The sequence below is a fragment of the Protomyctophum bolini genome (genome assembly GCF_963924005.1).
Source record: "Protomyctophum bolini genome assembly, chromosome: 22".
NCBI classification, from domain to species: domain Eukaryota; kingdom Metazoa; phylum Chordata; class Actinopteri; order Myctophiformes; family Myctophidae; genus Protomyctophum; species Protomyctophum bolini.
Window position 1 is genome coordinate 26,522,183 of NC_137883.1, and position 13,397 is coordinate 26,535,579.

The window sequence follows — 13,397 nt, forward strand, 5'->3', positions numbered from 1 at the left end:
CCTTAAAAAATCACTAGAGCGGGTCTGATACGTGCTATTGTTCAATTCCAACACATTTAGTTGAGTTTAATTCATTCTAGGTATAACTGCAAAATGCTACAGTGCCAATAGATTGAATCAGTGTTGTGTATTAACATAGGATTGAATCAAGCGTGTGTGACAAACTGAAGACCAGCATCACCTCTTCATCTACATCAAACAGATATTTACTTTAATCAGAAACACAAATCTAATTGGACTGTTTTATGTGTTGACATCTCTGCACACATTAACGTGTCTTTTATGGGGACTTGGCTTCACCTCGCTGGGTGAAATTTATAATTCTATGTAAGGGGCAGACTACTCAAATCACTTGTGCTGAGTCAAGTCTCCATATGCAGAACACAGCATATGTTACAAGGTTTTTTCATTGTCCATGTGCAAAACAAAATGGTGTTAAATGTTTGAGTATTTGTATATTCATTTTATATTAAATGGGCTAGGATTTGTTTTTGTAATCTATTGCAAAAATAATGTTTTGCAATGAGTGAAGTCAGATGAAGGACCTAATATTTCTTGTTTCCTTGCTGATTTAGTACCTCTGAGTACCGGTATTTATTTTATATGTGATAAATGTTTGGCATTCACAGGTGACACATATGCCAGTGAAATGAAAAGAGGCATGATGTTTTTAATAATTTCCCTTATTAGGTGAGCATGTCTGCTCCAGTGGAGCCAAAAATAATCGCCCTAAAACCTTTTGCCTGAATTGTGCCCATCAAGCTTCGCAAGCAGTATTTCACCTTAACTATTGCTGCAGCGATGTAGCTAGAATAATAAAAGTGTCACAAACCTTACCATTTCTTAAATCCATCGATCTGCAGAAAAAGGAACACCCAATGGGGACTAAATAGAAAATGTTGGTCTTTGAGTTATTTAATTATGTTTGTATTATGTGCCCTTTCCTGTTTCCTTTCTCTCATGGTTAAAGGGGAATACCACTCATCTAGAACTTGGGGTCATGATGTCAGTGACATGACCCCAAGTTCTGGACCTCCAAGTTCTAAGCTAAACAGAAGCAGGGGACTTTAATATTATTTCAACAACTCTAAGGTATATTAATGACAGTCCAATGTTGAAATTGATTGGTATTCCCCTTTAAAGAGATGATTTTTGTTTTGTTTTTGTTTTTGCGTGATTTCTATGATTTCTCCTATACTTACTGGTATCCAGAATCTGACAAAATCATAGATGCCACACGGAGACAAAATAGTATCCATGAGTTTGTCTAACATACTGTAGGGTAAATCGTAACAGAGTAAAAATCACCCAAAACAAAGCTATCCCTTTTAAGAGATTCTAATTAAGGGACCGTGCCATCCAGTGGCTAGAGTGAGCATTGCTATTCCTCACATGGCTATGTTTGATTCTCTGCTGAAAGCTGAAGTTAGTGAACTGTATCCCTGGATACATGGTAACTACTGGACACACTTCGAGTATTGTTAGAGCATAGAGATGCTGACTGAAGGGGCACTTGATGCCAAGCTAAAGCCCTAGGAATATACCTCCATTACTGTACAAATAGACCTGTGTCAAGCTGGTTGTATTTTATTAGTGTTTAAGAAAGTGCTAAATATTAATTAATGAATGAAAAGTTGCATTGTAGACAGGAATGGAAGAATGCTTTTGCTTATACATAATTGAAAGAATGCATCATGTTCTGTAGCCTGTAAATCATTTTCTGTTTCACAAGCCTGGATTCAAAATTTAAATAACAGAAACTAAATATATTTGGTATGACATTGATAGGCCAGTTCATCATGGTGGTATTTATTGATACCCCCCCCCCCCCCCCCCCCCCCCCCCCGTGCAATGAATGTCTTCAAATTGCACAATGTGGGGATATATCTGATGCTGTTATACTTGACCACAACTTAAAGAATCATACTGAAATTTTGCATTTCTGCCACTAGTAGGCCTAGAGGTTCTCTTTTCTTCACGTTTTGTGATATGCTGTTTCTTTTCTTCCCTTCGTCCATCCCTACCGTTCTTTCCTTTTTTGCACTTTATTAGAAAGATCTAGATGATTATGTCTGTTGACACTTTTATCAGCTAAATCATCTTGCTAATTCAATTTCATATTCATGAAACATGATGCTGACCATGTAGAAGAATATTATCAATTCTATGAAATGTAACCTTTTGCCTTTAACTGAAAACAGCATTTTTAGCGTTCATCGAGTTGAAATTGATATTGCATATAGATGTTCATCACCATCACCACTGTTGAAGTTATTTATTTTTGTTATTTTATTTGAGTCTGCCCCTACTACAGGTTCATTTGGTTAGAACTTGTAATTTGTCATATCCCTGATTAATTTCTAAATAAACGGTAGTCTCTGGTCCTGTTACTGTAACGTAATCAAGTATAGTTATATATCCTACAAATAAATGCCCCCCTCTTTGTATAATGTTTAGTCTTTTGTCGCAAGATTGGTTTAGTTTACCTGTTTAAAATGCCTGGTGGTCTGAGAATTTCACATTGCAATGTGAACATTCATTGTACATTGTTTTGGATTGCGTCTTGTGCATGTGTCCCATCAAATCATAGAACCGAATCGCAGACTCATACTATATAGTTTTGAAAATCAATATGAGTCGAGAGTATATAAAATAATATTTTTGTAGCTATGACATTCATTTGAGTCTCAAATGTCAGGTGCAGTATGCAGTCTATAGAATATAGCTTGATTTAACAAATCAGATGGTTAAGACAGGGATATTATAAAATATTTATATTTTGTGTTAAATCACTACTCTCCACTACAAGTGTCCTATTCATGCCTTTGGATTTTATAATGTTACATTACAATGCCAGCACATACTGTAAATTAAGTTTGATTCTGCATATTTGTGTGATTTTATTATTTTTCATAATTAAACCTTATTCATTATGCAATTTCCCAACCTGTGATGGCTTTTTATTTTTGAATTCCAACACAGATCAATCTATCCAACAAGAGACTGTACTGTATTAGCACATACGTTTACAGGTGTAAAGAATGTGCTTGAATGTCTATCCTACAAGCTCAGAACATTTATAGTTTCAATAAAGGGTAAAAGATGATAGGAATGGAAGAAAAAAAGAAGCCAAGGAAACGTCAGATATTATGTGACCTATGCCTATATATTATGAGCTATGAACTATATATTATATGAAATATCCTCATATGAGCAGTGTAAAATATACATAAGGTTGTGCATGATTAATAAAATGTGTAGGGGTGTTTAAAACATTTCATTTACAACCCCAGAAATATATACACACACAGTCACACACGTACACACACACTGTTGACACATCCATCTATCATACAGTTGAGACATCACTTGGCAGACATCAAACAACAAGTCATGTCATCACTCAGTCATCAACCAGGTCAACATGCCAGTGCAGCAGCAGAGAGTGCTCCAGCTGTCATCTATACACAAACTAATCCTGTGGTGGGGGATTATTTTCTGGATTATATTTATTTTGGATTTATCTTTTTTGTTCTGCAGACAAAGCCTAATTTCTATTTACTGTTCAGTGCTCAGATCCGGTCTAGAACCCGCCTGTGACTGTATCCGGCAATTCGTGCGCAAGCACACATCCCGTGCGCGCGCGGCACACACACACACCCAACTCTATGCACACACCGTATCTTCTGTAAACCGGATCTGCAACCTTGAGGCTAGTCTGACTCTTCGGCGATTGGTTGATTAGGCGCGTGTCTGGGCTGGGGTCGCGCGTGTGGTGCCTGCCCGGTTGTGTCCGGGTAAGATGGCGTCGGACGAGCAGTGCTCGGCACCACCTCAATGGCGGTCCATATCTTTAACGCACGTAGAGTTCCCCGAGGGTGAGTGAACAACGTGTCTTCTAATAACTGCACTTATTTTTGATTAACAATACATCTAACAATACTATTCCGGGTGTTTGTTTGGAGGGTTATTTGCATTTGAATGGACTCGACTAGACGCTAGTGTTGTTGCCAAATAATGCTCTGCTTAGAGATGAACGGCTCAGCAGGGAACGGAACCCGGAATGCCAAATAGTGAGACGATACCCCCCATGCGCAGTTGATGGTAGAATGCCCACAATGGTGGCTAGCAGAGATGCTAATAGCTTAATTTCGACAGTGTCACATTGATTCCTGTATATGCAATTGTTTCATAGACGTTCATATATGTACCAGTGTACAGTATGAGAAATAGCCAGTGATAACAAGGCAAATATCCCACCGGGCTATAAAATAATGTTGCCTTGCTAAGGGTGTTGGATTCCATTAACTGGGTCTGCTAATTAATTAGCTCCTTGCACAGAGGAATGCAAGGCAAAAACTAACGTCCTCCTCGGTGATAAATAATGTATAATTTTGTAGCTATTGGGAGTATTACAAATCTGACCAAATTGGTTACATTTGTACTATCTGAGTTGAATTACCTTAGTTTTATAACATTCTGTATTGTTTGAGAGAATACTTTATTAACAGTTTGCAAAGACAAGCACAGTATTATAGTACAGTACACGGAGTGTTAAGGGGATTAGACCCAATAAAGCACTACTATGGCTTGTTTCTATTGTGGTACTGTGAGAAAAGGGTGGCTAGGCTTTGACTTTTTACAGGGGTTTGGCTGTTGATAGGATATGATATGGGATCATTGAGGATGAATAAGGGTTTTAAAAATAGTGTATTAATCAAGGATTATATATACAGTGATGTTCTGCTCGTCACAGACTCTGTTGCACCTCAGCGATACAGAATTAGATTAAATAGGGTGGCCCAACAGGGAATGGCTTGATTGACAACACCAGGTCATTTTCTGCTCCCAAACTCTGTTTTACTTTTACTCTTATATTTTCAAATCAAACTTTATTTATAGAGTACATTTACAATGACCAGAAGGTCACCCAAAGTGCTGTACACGATCATAAAACAAGCATACAATCAACACAAATGGCATAGTAAAAACAACATCGAAGCAACACAAGTATTTAGACGGGTTAATTAGGTCAAACAATATTGGAAGCCAGGGAGAAGAGATGTGTGTTAAGACTTGAAAGGAAAGGTACTATGTTTACCCAGGGTAACTGCAGGACTAAGCTCAATAACTTGTTTACAGCCAGGCCCTGCTCATAGAACATTTCATGGTAGGGTTTCAATGCCTTGTCCAAGGGCACCTCAGCGGTGGTAATTTTAACGTGCCGGTCCGGGGATACGAACTAGCGACCTTTCGATATCAAGACTGCTCCGCAAACTGTTCGGCCACCGCTGGAAAGCCTCTAAGGAGCGGGCAGACTTAATATGTAGGGGCAAACAGTTCCAGAGTTTGGGGCCGGCCACTGAAAAAGTGTCACCTGTAATTAGAATTTAGAATTGGAATTTAATTTGGAATATTTTACTTTCGGTTTTACAACAAAAGTAAACTGGATTCACTGAGTCCAAAATGAGTAAAAGTGAAACGCCAGTCAGCACCACCTTCATAATAGATAAATACACAAACAGACAGAACAGAACATTATTTTTTGTTATTATAATAAAAATGCTATCTTTATTTTTTTCACTGAGCCTGAGGCCCGGCCATACTGTGATCAGTGATTAGCATATATTTTAGGTCCGGCCTGGTCGGGTTCGGGCAGAATTTGAGAACTCTAGTCCAAATATCCATCTTTAGTGCTGACATGATGACTCCTCCACAGCCATGGATGTATGGTAAATGATAATGAAATTGTGGGAATCCTGATGATAATGATGTCTCACACAAACATATTGTCACCATGTTTCAGGTGATCTAACAGGACGAGTGCTGGCCTACATCAGTCTGCTTCCGATTGCCATCCTCGTGGGGTTCATTACGCTTATAGTATTCAAACGGGAACTGCACACGGTGAGTTGGAGTATGTCACTTTCAAGTGACTTATTTGTAGTGCAATGTTACGGTAACCTCTTTCTATCTGGCCTCCCTATTTTGGTTAATCATACCATGCATGGCCATGGAGTCAGAAGACCGATTTTTTTTATTTATATCTTCCACTGTTAAAAACACATTATAATTGTCAGTCGTAATTAATCGTCAAGTAAAATATCATGATTGTGACCCGTCACCCTAACCATAACCTATTGTTATAGATTTCATTCTTTGGTGGGCTCATCCTGAATGAAGGGGTGAACTGGCTACTGAAGCACATTCTTAGGGAGCCACGGCCATGTGCAGGTAAATGCAGTGCTGGGACACAGCATCCTATACCACCCTAATTTCAACATTTTGATTTTAGTTTTAGTTGTAGTCTTTGGAATGTCACCTGGAATGTTTTTGTGTTGGTCTAGTTTTAGTTAAGGCCTGCCAAAATACATTTTAGTCGACTAAATCAACTGTACATTTAGTTGACTAAAATCTTATGATATTTAGTCGACTAAAATGTATTTTGGCAGGCCTTGATGCTGTTGATGTGCTGAAAATAGCCGATCTACAAGTGCACAACACGCTGCGAGCTTGTAGATCTCCTATTTTCAGCATGCAATCAAGTGTAAAACGTAACATTTTAGTCTAGTTTTTATTTGTTGATGTAATTGTCAATATATTTAGTCTTAGTCATCATAGCTTAGTTTTCATTTAGTTTCCATCAGTGAAAAAAAGGGAGTCAACGAAAAATGTTCGTTATAGTATTAGTCGACGAAATCAACAATGCCTAATTTAACATAACAAATATGATGGATTCTGCATGAACTTCCTGGCTGGTTGCAAATTCATATCTATATAGTACAACTAAATCATGTGGATTATTTATTTAGTGTGTTGTGCTTTGATGTAAAATATGGCTGTCCTTACAGGGGCTCATTCCTCGCTGACCACAGACTACGGGATGCCGTCCAGTCATTCCCAGCTTATCTGGTTTTTTGTTGTTTACTTCTTTCTTTTCCTTTATTTAAGGTGAGTTTCATTCTCTTTTAAAGTTATTTTTGAGGAACCAGGAAGCGACATAGAAGATTCAATTAGATTATGTCGACTACAAAAATATCTCGGGGAACAATGCATCACAAAGGCATCTATTTAAAATCACCTTTGACATCAGTGCTCTAGACTAGACAGTACACTGTGTGTACAGTGTTCTTGAACCGTCTGGTTGCATTTCAGGGTACATATCACAACCCTCAGCCTCACAGTTATTTTGCATAATAAGAAACCATATTGAGAAGTCTTCTCTAAATGATTAATCCCCACAATTTACCCTTTTCATTTAGCTACATTAGTTCTATGATTTGGAGTCTTTAAAAGATTATTTCCGGGGTAGTTGTGAACCCACTCGTTTTGTCTGTGTTCTAGAATGCATCAGACGAACAATGCTCGATGTGTGGACCTGTTGTGGAGACACATACTGTCCATCATCTTGTTGGGCATAGCCTTATCAGTCTCATACAGCAGGTAAGACATTGTTTTCCCAACTTTTATAAATCTGCTGTGGATTTTTCATGTTCCAAAAGTCTTATTTTTGCCTGTTATCGCTTGTCAACCACTTAAGCCTAACCTCATCGTACAATGAATAGCCAACCAAAAAAGCAAATCTACAAGACGATTGTCTCTGTCGTTGACAGTGCCTTCATTCCCTCGAGTCCGTGCTGTTATTTGTTCATCATTGATTGCAAAAAATTAAGAACGAAAATAGAACAAAAATGTTATTAATTTACAACTGACCACGAAACGCAGAACTCAAACTACTGTTATTGCTACAGTATTTTATAGCCTATTAGACAATCCTTATACATGTGAAAAAAGCATAGCTATGAGTGTGCAGCCTTTTTCTTTATCTTCAATATTTATTTTCCAAGGCCAGCAGCACCTCACCAACACTTCTCTTGTTCTTTTTTACTATGTGGGTACGCTCCCCACCAATCCATGCACAGATTTTCCGCGTTGAGCTACTGTAATGTAAATCTGGCCCTGCGCCATGCTGCATGGCCTTGGATGCTCATCATTTCTCAAGGGTGCCAAAGCGAGAAGGCACACCCAGGGACGGCACCTGTGGTTAAGTGTAGTAATGGAGCACAATGTACGCTTACAATTCTCTTCTCTCGCACTCTGTATCCATTCACAAGTGTTATGTCATATAGCTCAGGAAATCCACACACATCAACAAACCACTTCTCTAACGAATATGCTTCTGTGAAAATTGTTTGAGTTGAAAACATTTTCAACTTGTGTAAAAGGCTCCCAGAGGCCGCTAGGTTCCTGATGGAAAAGGAGGAATGTTCTTGAATTTCAGAGAAAGTTCCTGCGGTCAAAAAGGGGTTAAATGACAATCACATTTTGTGCTTGTTTTTGGCGCGCTCCTGACCTGTACCCATATCAATATATGAACTCTTCTACAGGGACACAGCTATTAACTTTGTATGCCTAACCCTAAATGCATTTTGGACTAAATTGAATGAAAATAAAGATTTTACACACCAGGAGCGTGACAAATAAAAATGTAAAAAATAAAGCATCTGTGATGAATATTTTTGCATCAAATTAAATGATTTGACAGCTGAGCAAAAAATTAAGGAGCGAAAACAGCCACATTTTCATTCCGTGGAAATTTGTTGCTGATGTGGAGGCTTGCATTGACTTTAAAGAAGCAAATTATTTGCACAAGAAAATGCTCATGGTGTGTACCTTAAGTCATGTTAAATTATTGTACAAAAACAACATGTGGCACAAAAACGTTATTTTAAAATGTAGGTACGCTACTGTATGATGTGTAAGATGTTACTTTAAAAATCATGTTTTATCATCCTCAGGGTCTACCTATTGTATCACAGCTGGAGTCAGGTGGTCTATGGTGGAGTGGTGGGTAGTACTATTGGCATATTCTGGTTCTTGTTCACACAAGAGGTGCTGACACCACTTTTCCCCAAGATGGCAGCATGGTAAGGACCCGTATTTAACTACTTAAAACCTATATACTTCATTGACCATAGTCTCTACGTTCACAGTACACGAAATTGTTTGACGAGAATAGCCGATGTACAAGCTCACATTGTGAATCATTGTGAGATTAGAGATTGAGACATTAACGCATCATTATAAGATGGTGCTACTGTTACTGTCTACTCGCTCTGCAACTCGTGGGCGTTGGATGCCACTGATAGCATGACCGGTACATCATCGGAGGTAATCTCAAACAAGAATTGTGCAGGTTTTTGCACTGTCCAATGTCCATGGCCCGTCTCTGAAGCTCAAAGCTATAGTAGATGGAATTGATGCCATTTTACAATGAGCTACTGTATTGGTGAGGCTCCTTTAAGAAACACAGCACCTGCACATCCACTCTGCTGATCTTCAGTTTATACATCTGCTATGTTCATTTGTTTAGCAGATGTATATTGTTTATTTTGGTCTATTCTCAATTTTAAATGTTTTTCTTATTTTCTCCATATTTCAACATTTTAATCTGAAGCACATTGGGTTGCACTTGCTGTATGAAATGTGCTATGATCACCTCAGATGATATGCACATTGTCTCAGGTATTAACTTTGTACCTTATTCATATACTCTTATCATTCGATCCCATTTCCTTTTCCACAATAATAGGCCAATATCAGAGTACTTCCTGGTGCGAGACACAAGCCTGATCCCAAACATCTTATGGTTTGAATACACGGTGACCAGATCAGAAGCAAGGTAAGATTCTGTCCGGATGGAAACAGACTAAAGTTTACATCGTATTGTAAGATTAGATCATAATTATTATTATTTTATTTCATGCAGGCTTCACACTCTAATTTCACACACTTGCATTCAGCCCGGCGTTTTTACTATGATGGAGTTGCAGCAGCAGAGTACTTTTTTTCTGGTGCTCCTGCCAGATAGTAATGTCTTCTACAAGACTGTGTGAACAGTATTTGTGCAGTATTTGTGCAGGGTAAATACCTGTCTAGTTTACATTATGGTCTCAAGAATTACAACACTTAAGTGCTTGCACAGTTGGCATTTTTACTGGGGGAATCCTTTTTTAAACTAGCATTTGCTTCATCTTGCTTCTTGGGAAATTACCCTACTACCGGTATATCTCTCTGAGAAGTCGGGAGTCTTTCAGATTTTATTAGATTGACAGCTGTCGGAACGCATGGTACTGGGATTAACATGTAAAATGCACCGTGGTGCCGCCTGCATTTCACACAGGGGAATTGTCACTGCAGAGATGGTGTCATGACATCTGCTCGTCCCAGTAAGGAATTGGATAAGAATGAGAATGATAAGCCTGTGGGGGTTGGGTTCATCACAGACCTGAAAAAGGAATGCGCAGAAGATATCTCATTATCAAATTGGAAGATTGCAGGAATGGATGAGCTCAACCGATTTCGGTAACCATATGATATAGCCGTTCCTCTTAGATTCACACCAGGGTTGTGCGTGTGGCTTTCAGAACCCAGTAATGAGGCTGAATGTATCCACAGTCATGATATTAACTGATGCAACAATTGGGACTCATGTCATGACTGTTCACCCTGTGGTGCGGCGAGGCCTGCAGTGGGCCATAAGGCTCCAGTTGGACACAAAAAGGACCTTTTGATCATATCTCTGCAACAGTCGGGGACCTCAACCACCGGAGGAACCCATGCATAATTTAAGTAGTAGTGTGCTGCACATACTGTAAGCTTTCACATGAACAGTGTTTCACATTAGCTTTCACATGATAGTGTGTCGCACATTAGCTTTAAAAAGAAATGTGTTGCACATTATTAGCTTTCACTTGAGTAATGTGTTGCACCTACAGTATAGCTTTGACTGGAGTAGTGTTTTACATTGGCTTAAGTTTCACACGATATGCACATTAGCTTTCACGTGAGTAATGGGTTGCACATTGGCTTTGACTGTGCGTTGCACATTTATTAGATTTCATAGGCACATCACACAAAGGCTGTGGGTGCTTGTGGAGAATAGTCGAGGTTGACGGCTGTCGGTCTCAAAAATGGCACATCCACCTCTGCATTTGCATGTTGTGCTGCTCCGCCTGTTGTGATGTATTAATCAGGACAGGGTGACAAGTGTTTTTGATTTACAACTGTGTTTATGGAGGAACAGGGTGCTCCGGCTCATGCAAATTGTGCACGTCACAGGAAGAAGTAGAATTCCTTCACTTCTAAGTTCTAATGGGCCCCAGCCTGATTAGTTGTGTATGCAAACATTCAATATGGGGTGCTTTGTGTAATATGGCAAGCACAATAGCACATAGAGCATGATAAAGCTTTCTGTCTGTGTTAGTAGAACTATGCTTTAAAAGTATTGTTTCTAGAGCCCCACTGATTTATCGGTCAGCCGATATTCTGAACCTGTGTGTGTGTGTGCTTTCCAAAAGCATGCACACACACACACACACACACACACACACACACACTCACACTCACACTCACACTCACACTCACTATCATGGCACATCAATGTTGGAATTTCTTTACTAATTGTTGATTTCTCCTTTTTTAGGAACAGACAACGAAAGCTGGGAACAAAACTTCAGTGAGATCTACAGTTCTTTTGTGAAACTGAGTTAAGGACCACACATTATGTACATGTACACACAAACACATGCTCACTCAACAAACACACTGGAGAACCATCTTTTGGACTTACATGGTTGCAAGGAATCGAAGGCCACACAGTTTAAAGGTTGTGAAAAGTGTGCCTGGACCTGGCCTGGAGCCTACAGCCTGAGCAAGTCCGTCCACATGTCTCTCCTTCTTGTACAGCTTGCCCAGATGCTTTTCCAACGCATGCAAGACTGTGCAAGAGGCATACTATTTAATGATAGATTAATATATATTTTAACTAGTCTAAAACGCACGCTGACAGTAACGGTGTACTGTAAAAGATGCAAGGAGCCAAAAGAAGGGGCTTTAGTCAAATCAAACAAACTGGCTAGTGCCATTACAGCATGTAATTAATTAGTGATGCTTTTTAAGAATATTCTATGGATAGCTGGTAGGGGCTGGGTGGGTGCAGAGTGATGGGTGGTTAATGCTAGTTGGATTGGGTAGATTTTGGTTGTGGATAATATGGGAGGGGGGAGTGGAAATAGACATTTTTCATTGTTATATAAAAGAGCAATTTCTAAAACTGGTTAAGACAACAAATGAAAATTTGCACTTTGTGAAATGTAATAGTACAAATTCAACTAACACTTGCTAAATGTTAAGATCCCCTCTTTCCCCAGTTGATCTTCCCTCTGTGTCTATGACTGTCGGTCCTAATATATTAGCTTCCAAAGCTCATTTGCAACCTAACTGTACATTTTGTGTACCTTCTGTACTATTGAGCATCATGTCTTGGTTCTGTTCATATCCACATTTGGGGATTATGACAGTAAATCACTGTACAACTGAATTTTTGTTGTAATCCTTTGCTGTTTTACATACACAACGGACCGAGATGGTCTTCTCTTAATGCCTCACATATTGTTGCTGTCAGGCGGAAACGTATTTCCATATTTAAACTTTTTATCCCCCCCCCCCATCCCCCAATAAATGAATGCCCTACTTCCTGCCACTCAACTTTGTTGTGTTTTAAGGGTTTGAATAACTACATTAGATCCTTTCAGTTTCCTGAACATTTTTGGACATACCCGTTTCCACCCGACAGCAACGATATACAGTAGCCGACTGGGAACAGAATTCTGGGAATCATTTGTGTTTTGTTGTCTTGCTTTCTGCCATGGCAGAAAACCCTTTCCTTTTTTTTAACTTGCATTTCCATGCTAACATTCCATATCACTTGTTGAGAAAACTTAAAATATGACTGCTGTTTTTTAACTTGTTTTGTGGTGGGTGGTTTTGGGTGGGTGTGGTGGTGGGGATGGGATCAGGGCAGATGTAGCATGATATTATGATTAGGTTTCTTTCTTCACAACCAGGGGAACTGTTGTTCTGGGTTATGTGGGGGATCTAAAGCTGATTAGGAACAGTCATATCATTAGCTTCACAAAGGGAAGTAGTTCTCTTAGAAATACATTTTTCCATGTGTAACCCATATCAGGCTGAATAAAAAACAGTTTATGTAAAAAAAGAAAAAAAGGTCTTTATTGCAGTGTTCAAAATTGCTTTTGACTCGATGTGACTGTTTTTGAATCCAACAACTGTAGCAGAATAGCCATAGTATTAATTTGCAGTACAAACAGAAAGATTCTATGTCTATATGATTATTCCCAGGTGAGTAGATAATTGTTATATGCATGCAGTATATTCTTATTTAGGTATGCTAATGTAATAATATCCAATGCCTTCTGTGTCAGGTACTTGTGCTGGAAAATTGCCGGTCTATAGAAAATGTTTTTATGAGTTTTACATGCTGGATACCAGCAAAGTTCCCTATAGGCCTACCTATCCTTTTTTTTTAAGTCACA

At 38.9% G+C, this 13,397-nt stretch overlaps 1 protein-coding gene across 1 annotated transcript; it reads left to right on the top strand.

The window, feature by feature from the left end:
• Nucleotides 1-3,769: 3,769 nt before the first annotated feature.
• On the top strand, nt 3,770-13,189 carry dolpp1 (dolichyldiphosphatase 1). Its single transcript, XM_080755340.1, has 8 exons — nt 3,770-3,878; nt 5,807-5,907; nt 6,150-6,234; nt 6,852-6,951; nt 7,345-7,443; nt 8,799-8,927; nt 9,593-9,682; nt 11,486-13,189. The coding sequence occupies exons 1-8, from the start codon at nt 3,803-3,805 to the stop codon at nt 11,520-11,522; spliced, it is 717 nt and encodes a 238-aa protein (XP_080611466.1). The 5' UTR covers nt 3,770-3,802; the 3' UTR covers nt 11,523-13,189.
• Nucleotides 13,190-13,397: the final 208 nt, after the last annotated feature.